This window comes from Globicephala melas, chromosome 16 (assembly GCF_963455315.2).
Source record: "Globicephala melas chromosome 16, mGloMel1.2, whole genome shotgun sequence".
Classification (NCBI taxonomy): domain Eukaryota; kingdom Metazoa; phylum Chordata; class Mammalia; order Artiodactyla; family Delphinidae; genus Globicephala; species Globicephala melas.
This window is the reverse complement of record NC_083329.1, coordinates 77,946,337-77,966,937: the sequence shown is the minus strand read 5'-3', so window position 1 is coordinate 77,966,937 and position 20,601 is coordinate 77,946,337. Positions and strand designations below refer to the sequence as shown.

Genomic DNA, 20,601 nt, shown 5'->3' with positions numbered 1-20,601 from the left:
AGTTGTAAAATAGGTGGCCTTCCTCGTGGGTGCTCGCTGCATGGTGAAATTCCATGCCTCCGATGGAACTGGGGACTTTTGCTTTTCTGCTGCTAGTCCGAATAATCTGAAAAATTAACCTGAAACATGTTTATTTTCATATGTTTTCTTTTGCTGGGTTTCAGTGGTCATCTATCAACGAGCTGGATAAGTTACAGAGTCTGCATGCGCTGTCCTGCACCAGAAACCCCCTGACTGAAAGCAGCAAAGACGCACAGACCACACGGCAGTTCATCATCGCCAGGATCGGTCAGCTGAGGACCCTGAACAAGTGTGCGGTGAGTACTGGTGTCCTGACAAGGTGTTTCTTAAACTAGAAACCAAACGGTCCAGTGTAAGGAGAAGTTACAGTGGAAGACCATAAAGGGTATCAGATGTCGTTTCCTCCAAATGGTAAGTATTATTTCCTCTCAATGGCAGTTTTTTCCAGCTCCTCGGGAGGTGGTGTTACACTCAGATGCCTGCAGGGAAAACCGCTGCTCAGCTGCCCTGGCAGGCCCAGTTTTTGTCATTTGAGGCAGGGGAGGAATACTGGGTACTCTCTCAGTAAGTCAGCTCCTCCAGGCTGAGGACCTCATGTTGTGACCTTGGGCCCCAGGCATAGTCCAGATACTTCCATGAAGAAAAGGATAAAACTGAAATCCACTTTTCTTTTTGAAGAAACTCCTGGATCCTGTTAACATTAAAAAGGAAAGGTAGAAATATATTGTCTTGTCCCTTTCAGTTTTATTATTCTCTACGGGTAGGGGGTGGAGAAAGGAGAGGGTGTCAGACACACTCGTTAGAAAAGTGCTTTAATAGACCTGCTTTTATTTCACATCCATATAGATTCAACGAGAGGAAAGGCGTGGGGCTGAGCTTGATTACCGAAAAGCATTCGGAAATGAATGGAAAAAGGCTGGTGGACATCAAGATCCAGACAAAAACAGACCAAACGAGGAATTTCTTGCAGCCCATCCTAGATACCAGTCACTCTGCCTCAGTACGTACTGTGCACCAGGGCCCTCACGGGGCTGCGGGGGGACTGTCCACTAGGACACAGTTCCCTTTGGGTGTCAAAGGAGGTCCTCAGTGTTGTTGCTTTTCTCCACTGGGTCTTTGTTATACTCATCTAAATGGACAGGAGGGGCTCTAGCAGCAAGTTGGGAGCAGATAATTAATTAGAGTCGTCTTTAGAGAAGGTAAATCTGCAGCATCTCTGAGCAGGAGGAGGAGGGGAAGGCAGCTCTTAAACAGAAGTTCTTCTCATCTTAGCATGTACTCACTGAACTTCCGATTCCAGGAGTTGGGTCCCACTTCCTACTTCACGAAGGGCAGGAAGGCCTCCAGCTTAGCTCAACCCTGGCTATACCCTAGGGCATTTTTTAAATGAAGAACATTTACTGTGGAACCCAGGCGTTGGTGTTTTTAAGCTCTCTCCCCAGGTAATTTTAATGCTCATGAGAGCCGAGTGTAGCTTTCCTGAGTGCTCCGTTCGGGGGGCTCACCAGCCCTGGCGCTTGGTGTGCAAGGCGCTTCCTGACCTCCAGCCTGGCTCCTTGGACACTGAAGCTCCAACTTCAGGACTCTTTGTCCCTGATGTACTTTCCATTTCGATTTCATTATTATTCCAAATTTCCCTCTTATGCAGTTTTCTTTTTTATATATTTAAGAATGTGAGAAGCTCACTGCATAAACACTTCAGGCTGGAACATTATCTTTAAGGAAGAGAAGCTGCCCGTGGGAACTGCTGTCAGATGACTCCATTAGCTGGCCGATTTCCTGGCCACTTGAGGTGAATTCTAAATCACTCGGGGGCAGGGCAGGGACGGCTCTAAAGCAGCCCTGCAGGTATGGCTCACTGTCTCCCCACTAAGAATGTGGAATACAAAGCAGAGCGTGGAGGGTATTTATAGACATTTCGTCCCTGGTGGTCCTGGCAGAAGTGAGAGGAGGAGAAGGGGCTGCTTTCCTTACACCTTACGTAGAGGCTGCATTTCCTGGCAGGGGACCTGGTTTGCAGCGGTGGTTCTGGGTGCCCAGAGCAGCACTGCACGACCTGGCTGAAACCTGGTGAAGGTGTTTGTGAGTCGAGTTTCTCTCAGGTCCCAGAAAGAAAGGGAACTATGACCAAAGGTGAAACTCGCGTCAGCGTTCTCAGTATTTGCAGGCACAGCCTCGTCTTGTCTCTAGGGACCCGTGATGGACACACGGAAGACAGGAGGGTTCCAGGCTTGGCAGCCGTTGCTGTCTGGCCATCCCTCCAAAAAATACACTAAACCAGTAACCAGATAAAAGGAAGCAGATCCCAGGTTCGCATCCAGCTGCTGCTGGGTTCATCCTGGGAAAGGAAAAGGCTAGGTTGACACTTAACCTGTACATTTTTTTTTCCCTTACAGTGGCCTTTTGGTTTATCATTCATCCTTTTTCATTTCTCCTTAAACAGAATATGGCGCACCTGAAGATGGGGAACTCAAAGTGCAACAACCATTTTTGCTCAAAAACCAGCTACTAAGTAAGAACCCCACATTCAAAGACCGCTTATTTGTGTTCGAGTCCTTAGATGCTGAAATAGTGATGACCTTATAGGGATTGTTTCTTTTAAGTAAGTACCTAGAGGAGTAGTTCAATTTTTAAAGAAATGACTCTCAAACATATCTAAATTCTGACTTTGAACATGTTAGCAATTCCCATTCTTTAAACTCATTTAACAGTTTCGCACATGTGGGAAGTATTTGAGTAGGAACTGAACTGTGATTTGGAAATTCGTGGCTTTTCTTACACTTGAAAACCTAGATAAAACGTCAGGAAAGAAGTACTAAGGAGAAACAGGAAAGCCATAGAATGTTGGTCCAGCTCTTTTTTGTTGTTGTTAGTAATTCAGTGAAGTATTAATAGAAGGAATTTTAAACATCAATAAGCATCCTATTCCTTTAGTGGGATTTGAGCCAAGTTGTATGAAGAGCTGCATCCTTTGGCCGCGGCTGGTAATGTGCATGTGATGTAAATCCGTCCTACAGCAGGGCTCAATTCGTCTCTTTCCTTTTTTCTTTCAAGCACTGAAGATAAAACATCCTAATCAACTTGATCAGAAAGTCATAGAGAAACAACTGCCAGGTAAGAATGAGTCTCTCTCTCTCCTCCTTATGCTTCTGAATCGCTGGCCCCTCAACTCGAGGTGGCTGGAGGTAAAACATTTCATTCATTTCTGAAGTTGTGGGCTCTTACAGCTTATAGGTTTCCACTAGCTTTTACGTTCTAAAATGCTAACACCATGCTAATAACATCACTCCCCCCTGAAAGTTCAAGTCTCGCATAACTTTCAGCTCATCTAGAGAACAGCTTTGTTTGTCGCGGTTACCTCTTCAGCCAGAGGCAGTAGCCTGGGAGTGCTCGCCCTTCCCCAGGCCCTTTGCTGGTTAGTTCTCACACTGCTGCTCCGCGGGCTTTCCTTGGCCAGAGATGTTCTGGCACTGGGCTTGGGTGCTTTCTATTCCTTACCAGTCAGGAGCCCCTGCAGAGACAGCTCTTGGACGCTGTTTTAATGGACACGCTTGAAATGGTTTTCTTTAAAAAAAACTACTTCAGAACTTTAAACCTTGATGCTGTTGGAACTGATTTTGTTTTATTTGGAAAATAAATACTTTTATGTCAACAAAATTAGATCAATGTAACTTACCTTAAACTGTCAGTCAAAAGAAAAATTAGTCTGAATCTCAAAATTAAACTTGATTCACAGTTAAATACTAAAATATAAACAGCTTAAATTTAGCACAGTGAGGATTTGAAGAAGAAATAAAATATCTATTACCGTAAATGACTCTAGTGAAATACCCTTCTGTTTCCCTGTCAGTGCAGTGAATTCACATTGATTTTTTAATTCATTTTTATCAAATAAAACAAGCTTATCATGGTATTGCTTATGGAAGGCTTTGGTTGTGCCCAAAGAAGTACCTTTATGATCCAGAACCATCATCTAGTATCAAATTACCAGTATTGCTCCATTTTTACTTACTAGAAATCCAGTTTCTATGCCTGTGAAGTGTAATGTTGCCACTGTTACATAATGATGAATTAAAATGAGTGGTCCCCGCTTCATTATTCTGTTTTCAGACTTAACTTCTGTCAGTAAGGGCATGCATGGGGACAGACGAGTGGGAGAGGGCCAGGACTTTCTGTTAAAAGCAGTTAGCTTTGGACGTGTTTGCACTTTTCCTTCTCTTACGTGAAATCAACTTGTGGGAACGTGCTCAAGAATGTTCTCGCTAGGGCTGTGTTAAGTTTCCTTTCCTGGGCTTCCCCTGGGAAGGCGCAGAACCCTCTGGGTCAGGCACTGTGGAGAGCGCAAATGAGTGCTGTCCCGGGCTGATGGCTCCTCCCCGACCTCCCACGGTGTTCACGGTCTGAGTTTTATTCATCCTCAGGTGGAACTAGCAGAGATTAGAGAAATTATATATCATCATTATGCTTCAGGCGATTCCAAATCTGAGTCCTATATTCTCTGAACTCAGCAGAGTTAAGCCAGCACTAACCACCCTCTGCACAAGGAAAGCCAGTCCACCTAAATCTTTTGAAAGGACAAGATTATCTATCATATATTCACAAATAAAAGAGCAAATTATGTTAATCAACACTGTAATCTATTCAGTGTCTATATTCAGTACATAAACAAGAAAAGGGCCAGTTTGTATTCTAAAATAAACATTTATTATCACAAGTTGCATAAAAACAGCTTTTACAAAAATTGTTTTTGATAGAAAAATATTTGTTTGAATACATGTGATTGTTGTAGGAACACCACACTATTGCTGTACCTCCAGCTAAAGCTTCAAAGAAACTGTATTGCTCATAATCAGACATCCAGTATTTACCATACCCATCTTTGGAGAGAAGTTCATAGTGTTTTCTGAACAAACCAAAGCTTTTCCTCATTAAGTTACATTGCCATGCCTGGTGGTCCCTGTATGTGTATCGCATTACACACATAAACCACAATGATTACAGACGGGGAGCGCTGGAAGGGGGCTTGTGGAGCATTAGTCTACACCTCACTTTACAGAGGAGGAAACTAAACCCAGAGAGACTGAGACGCGTCCTCATGGCGCCCGAGCCCCATGCCAGCGTTCTCTCAGTACCTCATAAGTAAGTAAGTAAGCACAAAGGTTTAAAAAGTTAATGATTTCACTCACGTTTATTCTTCTGTGCTGAGAATATGATTTCTGGTTTATTCAGGTTAAGGAGGAACTATTAAACACTGCTGAAATGGTATGAAAACTCATCATCAAAGGGCACTTAGGTCAATCATCGGCTCCGTTTCCCCAGCCTCCCAAACGACCCCCTAAGTGGTGACACTGATCTGGTGGCCCACGTGGTGGGTGAGCCGTTCCCTGATCATTTACCTGGGTAAATTGATAGTATGAAATGACAGTGACAGCTGTCATTACAGTTGTGGTCTTGTCACGTGAGCTCATTTTACAGGTAACTGTCCTTTGAGAGAACTTGATGGTTTTTCTTTTCCTTGATAGAATCCATGACAATTCAAAAGGTGAAAGGCTTGCTGTCACGTCTTCTCAGAGTTCCTGTGTCAGAACTTCTGTTGTCCTATGAAAGTCCCAAAGTAAGTTGCCCAGCAAAACACAAAGTCAGGTTCCCCACACTATGACTTGCTACTAAGCTATGTCTCTACGTAACATGGTCTGATTCTAAATGGAAACCATACATCTTTGTTGGGGGGAGGTTTTGCCACATTTGTCTTAATCACCCCCACCCCTTTGTCTAATTTTAGATGCCGGGCAGAGAGATTGAACTAGAAAATGATCAACAGTCATTACAGTTTTATTCTGTGGAAAATGGAGACTGTCTGTTAGTGCGATGGTAACAGCCAACTAATAGAGGTTAGACCGCTTATCGTGACTGGGGTTCACTGGAAATTAAGTGACTTATTGGGACAATTCGGTCCAGAACAAATGAGGTTTTACAGGTTGCCCTAAGTGTAAAACAGCTGTATTTTTCACAGGGAAGAGACCATTTCCAGGCTTGTATACAGCCCTAATAAAGGCTTTGCACCTAGTAACGATTTTCAGAGTTTATTTCATAGTTCCTGACTCTTTCATTATGAGAAGATTTAGATACTAAATAGAACCTCGCTAGTCTAAGAAAATCTGAACACGGTTAATGTCTTCATAAGACCAGTTTTAATGGAATCCTCTGTTGATGCTACTGGTTTAAAAGGTTACTAAAATGATTTGGTTGGTCATTTTGGGAAATGTCCCTTAAACTGAAGGAAGCACATCTTCTATGTAGTACAAATGCTATGATTTCTCTTCTCAGTTGCACTGTTTTTTGAGTACTTACAAAAATTAATTACATGCTTTTCCCTAGTTATACCTAAACTGAGAATACATTCTTCTACAGCAGCTTACTAGCATTGACTGAAATTCAGTTACATTAGGTCAACATTAGGCAATGAAAGGAAGAAAAACAAGATGCTTTCAATGCCAAGGATTTAGAACTATCCATCCCTATGGCATTAAAGCCCTGAGAGGTTTTTGATTTTACTTATATTCACAAAATTTTAGCACTTTAAAAAAACAGGAGTACTAAGCTGTGATCTTCAGGATTTATGTTAAAGGGCAAAAGGAAACTTGGGTGTAGTTAGTCCACTTAATAAATGAACTTTAAAACCAAGGCCCAAAACCCAGCGTTACATTGGTTCCTTTTCAAGTTGCCCACTTCATTCAGAGATCCACAAAATCTGACATGATTTCCAGAAACCCCTGACTTTGGTATCAGTGACCACTGCTCATACGTGATCACACAGCATTTCTGTGAGTTCTTTTTGGCCCTTAATTATCCTGCTTAGGCTATCCAGAGCTACTCTGCAATCCAGGTTGAAATTCAAACTTCCAGTTACTACTCAAGATTTCTGAACTAGGCCAAGTTTTAACCAAAAATGATGATACGTAATAAATTACTAACAGAAATGATGCACTAGGACTTGGAAATATTTTTTTCTTTTATAAACAATTTGGTATTTTTCAAATCATCTTCCAATATATAAGTAATTTTTTTCTTACGCTACAGTATCTGTTGATTTTTAAAACGGAAATTTTGTGCAAATGTTAAGAAATACCACATTGGTGACCCGTGAAGGTGCCAGCCAAGAACTATCCTGAAAGACCATATAATCTGCGGCCGAACCTTGGGCTTTCCTCAGACTTCCGCTCAGATCATCCTTCGCCCACCCTGACCTTTAACACTGCGAATTGACCTCATCCTCCTCTTGCTTCACACCGACAAGGATCACCGCACAACTCCTTCAGTTTCCACAGCTGTGTTAGTTCTTGCGGAGAATACTGAGGGGAAGACAGCATTCCTGTTTCACAGGTCTTCTCACACAGCCACAGGCTGTCCTGTTGAAAAACAAAACAAAAGCTGATTTGGGAGCCGTGACATACCTTGCTGGAAGACAGACAGCATGCATACAGGAGCTTCCAGATCCCAGTGAGGCTGAAGTTATTTCAAAGACAAGTGCATGTGTGAAGCCACTCAGCTTGTGGGGCGTAGGAAAAGCACCCACCGGTGACCCTGAGGCTGTGGAATAAAGAAACAGTGCAGTGTGTGCATTAAGAGTTTGCAAAGGGAGTTCTATGAAGAAAGGGTGTGGAAACCACAAATGCAGAGTTTCGTATTTGCTACTGGAGAAGAGGTGGCCAAATAGCATTATGAACAACAGCAAGTACTGAGGGAATGGTTACAATATTCGGGGGACAATACCAAGTGCTTTATAAATATTATCCAATTTAATTCTCACAATAACCCTGTGAGGTAGGAATTATTTCCTTTTTACAAGTGAGAAACAAAAGAGTGAAGAAACTTGCTCAAGGTCACGGTGAAGTTCATGCTGGTAGGCTGAGTAGGAAGGATCGAAATGGAGTCTTGTCAGACTCAGAGTCCGAGTTTTCACCCACCAGCCTACTTCCCAGCTCTGTGGACTGGCTTCTGTGTCCAGCAATATAGCAGAATACAGATCCCATTCAACTTGAGAACATAAAAAGGAGGGATATGATAAAAAATGTCTTTTTAAAGGATGGCTGAACTGGTGGCAAAGGAGAGGAAACTGGAGAGTAGAAGGGCCTGGAGTCAGCGTGTGCCTTTTACAGGCCACGCCTGGGGACAGGAGACTGACCACTCCTTCCTACAGAGCCCTGTGCCCCTGGGGGCCGAGAGCCTCCAGGGGTATTAAAGGAAACAGAGAAGGCCTGTCTCTGCCCTGGCCCTGGACGGGTGGGACGGAGAGTCTCCCCTGAGCACCTGGCACCATAGCCCGCACTTAGGTGGGTGCAGCTGGAGTCACATTCTGCGGGGCCACCTCACTGCCAGAATCTGAAGTCAGCTGCTTCTTTTGTGTTTTAAAGCTGCAAAGAATTTCTGATCAAACGTATAAAAACTCAATTCATTGTGAGTAGGAGAACTTCCATTCAAAACATTTCCTTTTGGTTTAGACTCAGACAAATACTGTGTGAGATCTAGGCACATTATTGTGAATTAGATCAAGAGCAGTTATGATGCCAGAAGACCTCCGTTCACTGCTCTGCCCAAGGTTTGATAGAGAGAGGCCAGCCCCACTCAGGCTTGCTTACCTGATATCTTTTAGGTCCTATGGCTGCCATCCAAATGCCCATGCTTACATCTTCACCCTACACAGGTCCCATAAAGTTTAAAATGTAAAAATTTAAATGCTATTTCGTCTGTAAAGACAATGCCACACCCATTCCCGTAAGTAATCTTTCTACTTCTTTGTTTTGTGATTATTCTAACATGCAATGCTGAGGATGTATTATAACACTGATACACGAAGTAAAAGCTACCTGCCATTAACATGAAGCACACACACCACAATGAAGTATGACTATACACACTAAGTAAGCAGCCAGCCCCTCTTCTCATGGACCTTAAACTTCCAGCACTGACGGTATGAAAGAGACACTGGATCTAAGAACCGGGCAGAGATTCATTGATTTGCCATCTCAGAATCAGCAGAAAAACAAGCTTAGTCTTAAGCTTGCTTAGTCTTCCTTCTTATGAATATAAACCTCTACATTCCTTTAGGGACTATACCTTTAAATATAGGCTGAAAACAACAGAAGGCTCAAAGATTTAGGAATAAAATTTAGATTTGAGGGATAGGAGTGTATCCCTAACCTTTGAGGGCTGACTCCTATCTAGAATGAATAACATGCCTTTCCCCAAGATCAGGTGGCTGTGCTTTTAATGACGGAATACTGAGTGGGATAAAACTTGTTTGGTCAGTGTACTCTTAGGTCAGAAATCCTTAATTACCTGGTAGGTCTTTAATCTCCCCGAGTTGCCAGCCAGCCAGTGGACGATGTCCCTGGAGATGACATACCCTGAGCCGCACGCAAAGGCGGGATAAGCGGGACTGGGGTACTCCAGTTCCTGCCACTTCCCGGTTCGGTCAACGGCCCAATTCAATCTGAAACTGACATGCAACATGAGTCGGCTTCTTTGTGTTGCTCTGACACGTATCCTACCACTAGTTAAGCTTGAGTCCTTAATTATCACTACAAAGGAATAAGCTGTAGAAGCAAGGAAAGAAGAATGAGAGATTATTGTTTTCGTCTAAGGACAGGAATTATTTATCTAGTGGTGTTTTATATAAAAGACATATGTTAAATTCTCTCCAAGTTGCATTTATGGAGTTTCTGAATCATCTTGTTTAGATATATTAAAATAAATGAAAAATAAATCACCAATCCCTATTGCATTCCTAAAGACACATAGAAAATGGTTTCAGAAATGTCACAAATTTATTGTAATGTACAGCAGCGTCTAATTTGAGTAGCACTTAATATGTAGGGCATGAGGATAAAAGCCACATCATTTTCCATCCTTCATTACATTAGCCTGAGGTTTTCCATTTAAGAGTTTTTTCCCCTTTAATTGTAGATTAATAAAATATAGTGACCCAGGGGCCTAAGAGGGAAATTTCCTATCTCAACCACATTTTTCTTATGATAAGTGACTTGTATATTTCATTCTAAATTAACATATGCTCATGAAATGAACGCCAATGGCCTAACAATGTTTAACTTACTTTCCCCACCAAAAATTAGGCCCATCCAGATTCTTAAGGGCGATTCTATTAAATACAGCTTCCAAGTCTATGTAACAGTCGTCATCCGTCTTTAGCAACAGATCAAAGCTGGTTGTTTCCACAGTCCTGTTGGCGAAAGGGGGGATATGAAAGTCAGGGCGTCCATACGAGGAAACAGAGCAACACCAATGTGGTGACACTGCTAACATCTTAATGAAAACTGGCCCTGTACTGTCTGTATGCTTGGCCAGCTTTTATCCATCCAGTATCGGGAGCATCTGCTCTAGAGCATCGCCGCTGCCAGCTACAGTCCTCACTTCATATTAACAAAGGGGTATAACAGAGAGGTGCCACGCCAATTTTAAAAGGTATAAAGGAAGAAGAAAGAATACAATGAAGAAAGAATACAATGAAAAAAGATCTGGCTTAAGTAGAATATATAATCAAACAAACGCTTCTCAGGCCTTGCCCAGGTCAGGCCAGCATACCTATTAATAAGCATCTGAACCTTGCCCCTTGTGTTCTTAATGAGAGGGCCACGCAGACGAGGGGATAGATGCCATACCTGGCCTCTCACACAGAACGCCGTCGTACAACAGAATGTGTTCCATGCTGCTACTGACAGTACACTCAGGTATTTTACAGTGTTTAAAAAGCTGAGTTATAACACTGAAGTACATTTTCCCTTGGAAACGATTTCCAGTAATTCAGCTATTACAAATGACCTTCTGGAAGGCACAAGAGGGTGATTTCATTTACCTAGACATTAAAAAAATATATAATGGCAACTAGAAAAAACATTGACTCTTTGATGTCACACTGCCAATCCCTGTACCTCTTTTACCCAGAGTCTTGCGAGGGAACCAGTCAGAAGACAGAAATTTGAATTAAAGAAATCTGGAGAAAGTTTCATTAGGCCACAGAATGGTGAATTTAACAATGGGTCCACAACAAAAAGCATAACCCTACGTTTCTAAAGTTCATTTCTAGTTAATAGCATAGGCCACACATAATATTTGCTAATTAGAAATAAACTTTGGTGATAAAGGACACTGAGGTCACTGATGGATCACCTGAATAAAGATGAATGAAAAATAAAGATGTCATTTACGATGTGGAGGGTAGATGGGGGGATGGGCTACTAGGAAGCGGGTCCGGACGTACAGCCTGTCAGAAGGTCACCGCAGCGTTCCAGGTGCACATGATGGCCCAGAACAGACAGTGGCAGAGAGACTACGGAGAGAGGCCAAGATCACAGGGATACGCAAGTAGTAGAAGAGACAAAACTTAAACTGGAGGTAGTAATTAGACCAAATTGAACTTCCACAACTGGGAGTCAGCTCCCTATAGAAAGCCCTAGAACTCAGCAGTCCTGATCTCCCACTGCCTGGACCCCCATTCCCACTCCACCTCTTTACAGCCTCGCCCTTGCCTTGGCCAACCCGTAACAGGAATCCCATTGGGGACCTTGAGCTAAAAGAAGGCTCTTTCTCTTACTACAGCTGTCAAACTTAATCCTGGTATTCTAGGCATACCCACATTTCCAGCTCACATTTATATCTGACCTCTACCCACAAGATGACTCCAGAATTACACTGACTTGCCCCAGCTATGAAACTACCACCCATAAATTCAACTGTCTACCCCTCAGGACCAGGGAACTATATCCATAAAGGACTTGATGATTTCCCATTCTGCTCAGGGCAAAACAGAGAAGAAAAGAAGGGACAGACTCTGGGGCTCACCAAGCAACAAGTTCCCTGATAAAGTTTTAAAAAAGAAAAAGACAAAGACGTGAATATACTTTATGGGTTTGGTCTAGACAGAAAGAGAGAGAGAGAAGGTTTCAGTTCTACAGTCAGGGTAGACAGTATCAGGGGGCTCACAGCAAGTTATGGGACCCTAGAGTAACTTAATAATATTAACAACTACATGTATTCAATTAAGAAGAGTCACTGTTATAGCATATTATTATTGGTGGTGTTATTATAATAAAAGTAGGAGTTACAACCAAGATCCAAGAAGTACTGGAGGGTCTGGGAAGTTAACAATACGGTAGACTATAAGGGTTGCTGAATTTCGTCTTATTAAAGCTTCTGGAATTAGGGCAGATAGCTCTTAAATGGGTTGGAGGAGAGAACGGAAATATAATGTGGATGTTCAGCTGAATGGAATTCAGATCAGGAACCTGGGTGTAAATGGGGGATATAGGTGGGTGGGTATGAAAATGCCTGAAGATAGGCCATTTTCAAACTCACTGATTTTCACCTAATGTTGGCTCAAGACAACTATGCCAGTAGGAATGACTCAAAGTGAATCAACTTTTGCCTTGTTTGTTTTTGATACATTAATAGTGTTCACATTATGTATCAGCTCATCGAAATAGTAAAGCGGCAGCATTTTAGAAGATCAGTCCTCACAAAGAACCAGGATACAATAGATCACATCCCAGGTGCACAGTGCTCTTAGGTTTCTGTGTTTTTTAAAAAATCTCAGTGATTTGATGTTGATAAATTGTTTCTACATCAAAAGAAAAATAAAACAATACCTACCCAACATTTTTATAACCTACCATTTATAGAAGTTCAATAATTTTGCAGGAACGTTTCGGTAAGTGTCAACAACATCCACAAACACAATATCATCATAGAGGCTGCTTTCCTCCTCCAGTAAGGCATCCTCCTCGTGGAGATTACTTATATGATCAAGAAGTCTTCGAGGGCGAGAATGAAGATTTTTTAAGAGAGCATCACCTTCTAAGAAGGAAAAGAGAGCTGAAGGAAAAGGCTATTGCAAACTTAAGAGCCAGAACTTGTAACGTTATTGCATTAACCCTCCTCCCAAGGTAACCTAACAACACAGTTAGGAACTCTGAAGTAGGGAAATGTGAACGCCCACACATTGCTGGTGGGAGAATAAAGGGCTACACTCACTGTGGGGAGCAACTCAGCAATACCTAGTTAGGCTGAAGATGTGTGCACTGTTTGACTCGCCAAGTCCACTTGTAGATATATCCCCAGAGACACTATTTTACACACTCACAAGGGTATTTATGGCAGCATTGTGACAGTGAAAAAATGGAACCAGCCTAAATACCCACCAATAGGAGAATGGTTAAACTGTGGTATGTTCACATAATGGAATACAGCAGTTAAAAAAATTAACCTGCATAGCAGCACTATTTACAACAGCCAAGACGTGGAAACGACCTAAATGTCCATCAACAGATGAATGGATAAAGATGGGGGGGTGTATACACGTATACACACACACACACACACAGGAATATTAGCCATAAAAAAGAATGAAATGCCATTTGCAGCAACATGGATGGAACTAGAGATTATCATATTAAGTAAATCAGAAAGAGACAAATATCATATGATATCACTTATATGTGGAATCTAAAATATGACACAAATGAACTCATCTACAGAACGGAAACAGATTCACAGACACAGAACAAACAGACTTGTGGTTGCCAGGGCTGGCGGGGTGGGGAAGAGGGGATGGATTGAGAGTTTGGGATTAGCAGACGTGAACTATTATCTATAGGATGGATAAATAACAAGGTCCTACTGTAGCGCACAGGGAACTATATTCAGTATCCTGTGATGAACCATTATGGAAAGGAATGGGAAAAAGAATGTGTGTGTGTATATATATATATATGTATAACTGAATTGGTTTGCTGTACAGCAGAAAGTAACAACATTGTAAATCAACTATACTTCAGTAAAATAAATTTAAAAAAAATTAACCTGATCTTGGATGTTGAGAGGAATGGCACTAAAAAATAATGCTGAGAAAAAGTATCTTGCCAATTGATATATACAATGTGATACCACAGGTATAAATTATAAAATACTTTAATCAAAACTGTATGTTATTAAAAGTTGTATACACATGCATGTAGTAGAAAATAGAAAAATAAGAATGGGAAGGGTACACATGAGTTTCAGGACAGTGGTCTCCTGTCCAAGGGGAAGGGAGAGGAACGGGGTAGGAAGTACTGGGAGAGAAGAGGCTTCAACTGTATCTATAATGCCTTATTTCTCTGAAAACAAAGAAAGGAAGCAAATGTGACAAAATACAAACATCTGTTAATTCTGAGCAACAAGTACATGGGTGTTTCTTATAGCACTATTTTTGGTTTATGATATTTTATAATAAAACTTATGACCAATGTGCTTAAAAGACATTTTAATTACCACCTTACAAGCTAATGGATCGTTTGTCACATCTGTGCAGGACTGTCCTCAAATAAGGCAGCAATCCTATCACTAGCGCAGGATTTTCTCAGCTGTCTCAAATTAGAAAATTTCTGAAAACTAAACAAGTGAGTGGCTGAGGGGTCGGGGAGAGAAACCGAGACGTAATCCAGCCCTCCGCTCTGTGACTGCAAACAACAAGACTGGGCATGGGGGCTGAGGGCCTGTGTCTGATTTCTACCTCTGCCACTGTTGGTGAGGTAATGGACGAGTCACATGTTTCTGGGCCTCAGCATTCTCATCTGTAAAAGGAGGAGCTGGACTACGTCTGTGGTTCTCAGGATTGCTTACAGAAATACAGATTCCTAGGCCCCAAGCCTAAAACTCCAGCCGGTCTTGGGTAGAGCCCAGGAATCTGTATTTCTAACCTGTGACTTCCTGTAACTTTGATGCAGGTGGACCACAAACAACCCTTTGAAAAACACAGGCCTAAATAACCTCGGGTCCCTTTCAACTTTTACACTCTCCTCTAACGTCCTTTCACTTTAACGATAAGGATAAATATACACGATTTAACACTTGAACGAAAGTGAAAGTGTTATAAAATTGCAGCAATAGGAATGGATGATAACAAGATACGAGCAGAAATACAGGCTTTTTCATTAACAAATTGTACGTGTTGGTTTATTCTGCATATATCTGAAAAACACGAGTATAAAGTAATAAAGTAATAGATCTGTGTGCGTGTTGGGTTTTTTTTGGCTGCGATGGGTCTTTGTTGCTGCACATGGACTTTCTCTAGTTGCGGCGAGCGGGGGCTACTCTTTGTTGCAGTGCGTGGGCTTCTCACTGTGGTGGCCTCTCTTGTTGCAGAGCACGGGCTCTAGGCGCATGGGCTTCAGTACCTGTGGTACGTGGGCTCAGTAGTTGTGGCTCATGGGCTGTAGAGCGCAGGCTCACTAGTTGTGGCGCACGGGCTTAGTTGCTCTGCAGCATGTGGGATCTTCCCGGACCAGGACTCGAACCCATGTCCCCTCTGCTGGCAGGCGAATTCTTAACCACTGCACCACCAGGGAAGTCCCTGTGTGTGTGTTTTAAATCTGATCATCTGTCTAGGTGCCATTTACAAGAATCATGTGGTTTATGGCCTCTCAAACTTTGGAGGCATCAAACCCATCTAGGGAGCTTATTAAAATACAGGTATCTGAGCTCCAATCCTGAAGATTTTTAACTCTGTAGGCTTGAGGTAGGGCCCAGCCAGAGATGCTAATGCCCAACAAAATTTGAGAATTTGTGTACCATGTGACTCTTCTGAATAGCACGTAGATCCTCAGATTCTAAAAAACTGTAGTCAGATTTTCAGATATATCCAGTACAGGAGAAGAAAAATCTATTCACTTAATTCCTTTAGCCTAACACTTGAGTTATTTCTCTCTTGTTTGAAAGGAGTTTTCCTCACCCAGACCTTAATCCTTTAGCCTCAGTGAGAGAAAACTTAAGACAAACAGTTGTTTAGGGTACAGTAGTTGCTCCTTGTAGAACAGTTTAGTGCCAGAGTCTCAAGGGCCCCTCAAGTTTTTAAAGGCTCTTGATGGTACATACATGAGTTAACTGGCGAAAGAAAGGAAGTCGCTAGACATGAAGTCAGATGGTGTGTAACATCTGTACCCGGCCCCCCAGTGTGAGCTGTTTTACGAAACTGGCCTGACCTCCCGATCTGAGTCCTCCCCAGGGCTGAGCCATTAGCCCCTGTGAGCTGAGTCCATACCTTCCCTAGCAGAGTGGTCTCACAGTTTTATGAAAAATCTCTGGACTAAAATTAAGGATCCATAAATTTTAAATCTCTATTTTTAATGGCAGGTTTGTGGGTAAAACCTGTACCTATTCCAGCCTACCCTTAGGGGTGATGTTAGAAATACTGCTATGAGGAAATACTGTATAAATAAAGATGCTAGAAATTGAAAAAAGCCACAGCCCATTCACATCTTCAGACTACCTGTAGTGGCCTCAAACAGAGGGTCTGCCCCATCCTCAACCCTGCACTATTAAAATAGGGAGACCCCTGAAGACCTGCCTCTCAGAATACGGCCTCTGCTTTCCCCAAGTCACTGTGTGCCTTCAGGGAAGCTGTGTCCTAATTCTTTTATAGGAATCCATGATCTGCAGAGCTTTGAGAAGCCAGATGGTGCACTACTAGGCACCTTTGTTCCGTAGGTGGTGATCAGGACACGTGACCAAGAGCAACCGCATCAACAGTAGCTTTTCTTAGAGATCACTGATCCAGGAATTCATTGATGTGGATGTTTTCAGGAGCGTCACTCAAGAAAACAAACAGCCACTTCTTTTTGGGGTGGTGGAGAGGGCTGCAGAGCTCTGAATACACTGAAAGCCATTGAATCAAATACTTTAAAAGGGTAAAGTATATGGTATGTGAATTATGTAGCAATAGAGCTACTATTTTTAATGACCAAAAAAAAAGAAAAGATTACCTTTGATGTCAAAAGTATGAAGATGAGGTAGGCGAGATTCAGTATGTTTTTCAACTTTTAACCAGTTGACTTACCCTGAATAGTATAAATAAAGCCACCTGCAACTCCCTCCACACCTTCCATGAATTCATGAGGCAAGGCACCCTCCCCAGCCTGAAAGAAACCAGAATAGAAGTGCTTGGTGTTTTATTACTAAGAACACATTTCTTATATTTGAAAACTGATTTGGCACAATTCATAATGTGACGCCACAGCACATAAATCCATCTAAGATGCTGATGCACTAGACTTACGCTGTCAGGATGACATCAGCATTCTAGTTTTGTCGCCTAGTCCAAGATCAGGTACACACAGTAATCTACGGATTAGTGTTGAGAATTCCAGCCTACACAGAATCACGTATTCTTGAACTTGCTACCAACACTATTACCAAGACCAATTTTCTTTTACATCCGAACTCCACCACTTAAAAAAAATTATAACCACCTCTGATTTCGTGGAGATTGAAAATGCCCATGAGTTCAAATACACCCAAGCACATTTCAAAGTGACAGCTACCACGCAGAGACAAGCCCTCTAAGCACACAGTTCAGCCCGAGCCGTACTGATGACTGATGCTGAAGGTGCCCACTGCACCAACAGCCAACAACAGCCCCCTCTACCGCTAAGGTGTGGGGCATCTTTGGTTATTACGAGATTCACCTCTTTTACCTCACAGGTTACCCCAGGCCCTTACTCAAATTGAGGGGCCTCACCTCTATGTGTTCCACCCCAACTTAACACCCTACCAGCGATCCAGCTGCTGCGGGCTGGATGGGATTGTCACAGCCACGCCTCAGCATGTTTACAGCGTTTCTTCTTGACGGGTGGTCAAGAGGGCTTACTGCCTGGGTAGTCCTCTTTGAACAGATCCTTCTAGCAGAGCTGTCCCTGTACAAAGCAATGTTTTAATAAGGCCAGTAGAGAGACAGTGTTCTGCAGTGGTTGTGGGAAAATTGCCATTCAATTCAGAATATGGTTTGTAGCTGAATGTGGAGGAAATCTCTAAAGGTGAGCGCTACAGATTCCAACCTTGTACGTCTACAAAAGATTGCACACTCTTTTTTTAATGGTACAATCTATACTGTTTTGGCTTGTTTACTTAACAGTACTTTATGTTTATTAACTTCTGTCTGAAAGGTCACAGCTTGGCTTTTATTTTGTCTTTAAACTTTTTCCGACATGATTACTTGCTGGCAAGGCAGCGAGACTTAGGAAAACTTCCAGCTCTACATGGGTTTCTTAGAATAAGCTACTAAGTTATCGGACTTTTTTTTAGGTTAGCTGAGTGTTTAAGCCATCACTGCCCTCCGCAACCATATTCACTCCCAGAGCAGATCACTTGAGTCTTTACATTTAAATCTAGCCCTCAATTCAGAAGTAAACTGATTTCCTTTTGTGCAACCAACTGAGCAGTATAGAATTCTGGCATGTTTTGGATATTTTTAAGTTTCATACACAGAAAAGGAGGCAAGATATTAAAGGCACTTGCTTTGAAAATAAGGAAAGAAAAAAAACTATAAATCCGTAAAACACTGTGTCTTAAATAAAGGACTTTTCATAACCAAGAATGAAATCTGATACATGGCCTACAAGGCTAAGGTTGTAATTACACATGAATTTGTGGGGTCTGTCTGTCTAGTGTCTTTTCCCTTCACTGGACTATAAATTCCACTGTGGGCCAGTAATGGGCCTGTTTTGCCCATGACTGTGCCTGGCTCACAGTGTGCAGTAGACGTTTTCTGAACGTGTAATAACAAACCACATGATTTTCATTTCAAATTCAGGTATTAATTTATGTGAATTAGGTTAATATTTAATGGAATGTACTAAGCTTGTGACCTTAAATGCCAGGTGCTTTCCTAATTAGATTAGAGCATCAAGGAGAACAATTCTGTCTGACATCAGCACATATACCACTTGTTTACTTAAAGTTCACCATTTTAAGTTTGCCTACACCTTCTTTTTCATCCTACACTTTGAGAAATTTATTGTCAAACTGTTTCAAATTTTAAAAAAATTTGGCAAATGAAAACAAAGTCACAAATCCCAACATAAACGAAAGTGAATACTCAACCTTACTTTCTAATACTTTTATCTATAGTATTGTAACTGACATCATACTATCAAGGTGAGATAGTGAATATTCTGAATACTATAGAGTAAGTGAACTTAAAAGAACATTAACAAAAACTATGAAGAAATAAAACATCGCACTCTGTACAATGCACTAGACTTAAGGCAAAACTATATATTTACTAAGGTTGAAGTTACAAAATCATACAACATTTGAGTTTTTCATCTTTACTATGTGGTGCCTCAACATTTTCTAGTGTATATGTTCTAAAATACATAAGATTCATTGTTCCATATGAGTTGATGTAAAAATAAACTTAAAAACACTTTTACATATTAAAAAATGCTAAGGTGTGCTAAACAACCTTTAAAAATGAATGACTTACTGTGATGACTCTGAGAACTCCTCCCCCATCATTGAGTGTCACTTTGTGGAGATTCCTTGACACAAGGCCTTGGAGGTCTTGGCTCTCCCACACGATTGTACCTTCAAAGCTCTTTTGTGGAAAGATGAACAGTGAGTCGGTTTCTTTATTGCTGTCATTTAGATTTTAAGTAAGTTTCTAGAGAAGAGTTTATTTTTTCTAAGACACATTGGTTAAAACTTTTACTGCGCGCTAAGACGCCAATGCTAACATTTTGGTGTATATCTTAGAGCACGTCTAAAACAATAGTTACAAAGACCTTATAGACAGTTTTACATGCTGCTGTCATTTCCCATTGCATCAAAGGCATTTCCTTATGCGACTGCCGCTGTTACAACTGCTCTTTTTCAAGTACTCGTAGCCATACTGCTGAGTGAATGCATCCTGATTCACTCAGACATCTCCCTACCGTTGGACATCTGGATACTACCAAATAGCTAGTAAAATAATGTGAGGCGTGTTTTGGTGTAAATGTTTATTTTTCCCCAATACTTTGTTTTTTATTTAAAATAAATTCCGAGAGGTGAAATTACTGGGACAGGAATAGAGATACTTTGGATTTTGGTACCCGCTGCCAAACTGCTTTTCAAAAACAAATTCTACCTGTAGGGTCATTAGCAATTTATAAGAATACCAGTTGCATTGTCCTCTTCCCAGTATGGGATATTAGTAAAAGAAGTTAAGCTAATTTAGTAGATTTAAAGAAACGGTTCCTCATTTAATTGGTGTTTCTTTTGATTTCTAATGATGTTTATGAATTGTAGTCTCTTCTGGGAATTGCCTTGTCATGCTTCTTTGCCATTTAGCTACTGAGTTATATTTTTCTTATTAATCTGTGTAAGCTTTAATAAATTAATACTGTATATTTTATATACTAAGAATGTTCTTTCAGAATTATTTTATTTATTTTTAAACATCTTTATTGGAGTATAATTGCTTTACAATGGTGTGTTAGTTTCTGCTTTATAACAAAGTGAATTAGCTATACATATATATATGTATCACCCTATCTCCTCCCTCTTGCGTCTCCCTCCCACCCTCCCTATCCCACCCTCTAGGTGGACACAAAGCACCGAGCTGATCTCCCTGTGCTATGCGGCTGCTTCCCACGAGCTATTTATTTTACATTTGTTAGTATATGTAAGTCCATGCCACTCTCTCACTTCGTCCCAGCTTACCCTTCCCCCTCCCTGTGTCCTCAAGTCCATTCTCTACGTCTGCATCTT

At 41.5% G+C, this 20,601-nt stretch overlaps 2 protein-coding genes across 7 annotated transcripts in view; one reads left to right on the top strand and one right to left on the bottom strand.

The window, feature by feature from the left end:
• Positions 1-12,871, top strand: part of TBCE (tubulin folding cofactor E) — a 123,411-nt gene extending 110,540 nt beyond the window's left edge. The window contains exons 14-20 of one of the 3 annotated variants that reach the window (XM_060286178.1): positions 165-317; positions 868-1,021; positions 2,465-2,533; positions 3,076-3,135; positions 5,544-5,635; positions 5,804-5,912; positions 12,736-12,871. In XM_060286178.1, coding sequence (XP_060142161.1) covers positions 165-317; positions 868-1,021; positions 2,465-2,533; positions 3,076-3,135; positions 5,544-5,635; positions 5,804-5,896 — 621 coding nt within the window. In that variant the 3' untranslated portion in view covers positions 5,897-5,912; positions 12,736-12,871. Of the gene's footprint in view, positions 1-164; positions 318-867; positions 1,022-2,464; positions 2,534-3,075; positions 3,136-5,543; positions 5,636-5,803; positions 6,113-12,735 lie in introns of those variants that run through there. The other 2 variants (XM_030839457.2, XM_030839455.3) reach the window with 2 other exon arrangements.
• B3GALNT2 (beta-1,3-N-acetylgalactosaminyltransferase 2) overlaps positions 3,763-20,601 on the bottom strand; it is a 59,082-nt gene continuing 42,243 nt past the window's right edge. The window contains exons 6-13 of one of the 4 annotated variants that reach the window (XM_060286179.2): positions 19,337-19,447; positions 16,910-16,988; positions 12,708-12,891; positions 10,136-10,261; positions 9,361-9,520; positions 8,661-8,717; positions 7,269-7,430; positions 3,763-5,611 (exon numbers count right to left, since the gene is read on the bottom strand). In XM_060286179.2, coding sequence (XP_060142162.1) covers positions 7,290-7,430; positions 8,661-8,717; positions 9,361-9,520; positions 10,136-10,261; positions 12,708-12,891; positions 16,910-16,988; positions 19,337-19,447 — 858 coding nt within the window. In that variant the 3' untranslated portion in view covers positions 3,763-5,611; positions 7,269-7,289. Of the gene's footprint in view, positions 5,620-7,268; positions 7,431-8,660; positions 8,718-9,360; positions 9,618-10,135; positions 10,262-12,707; positions 12,892-16,909; positions 16,989-19,336; positions 19,448-20,601 lie in introns of those variants that run through there. The other 3 variants (XM_060286180.2, XM_030839459.3, XM_060286181.1) reach the window with 3 other exon arrangements.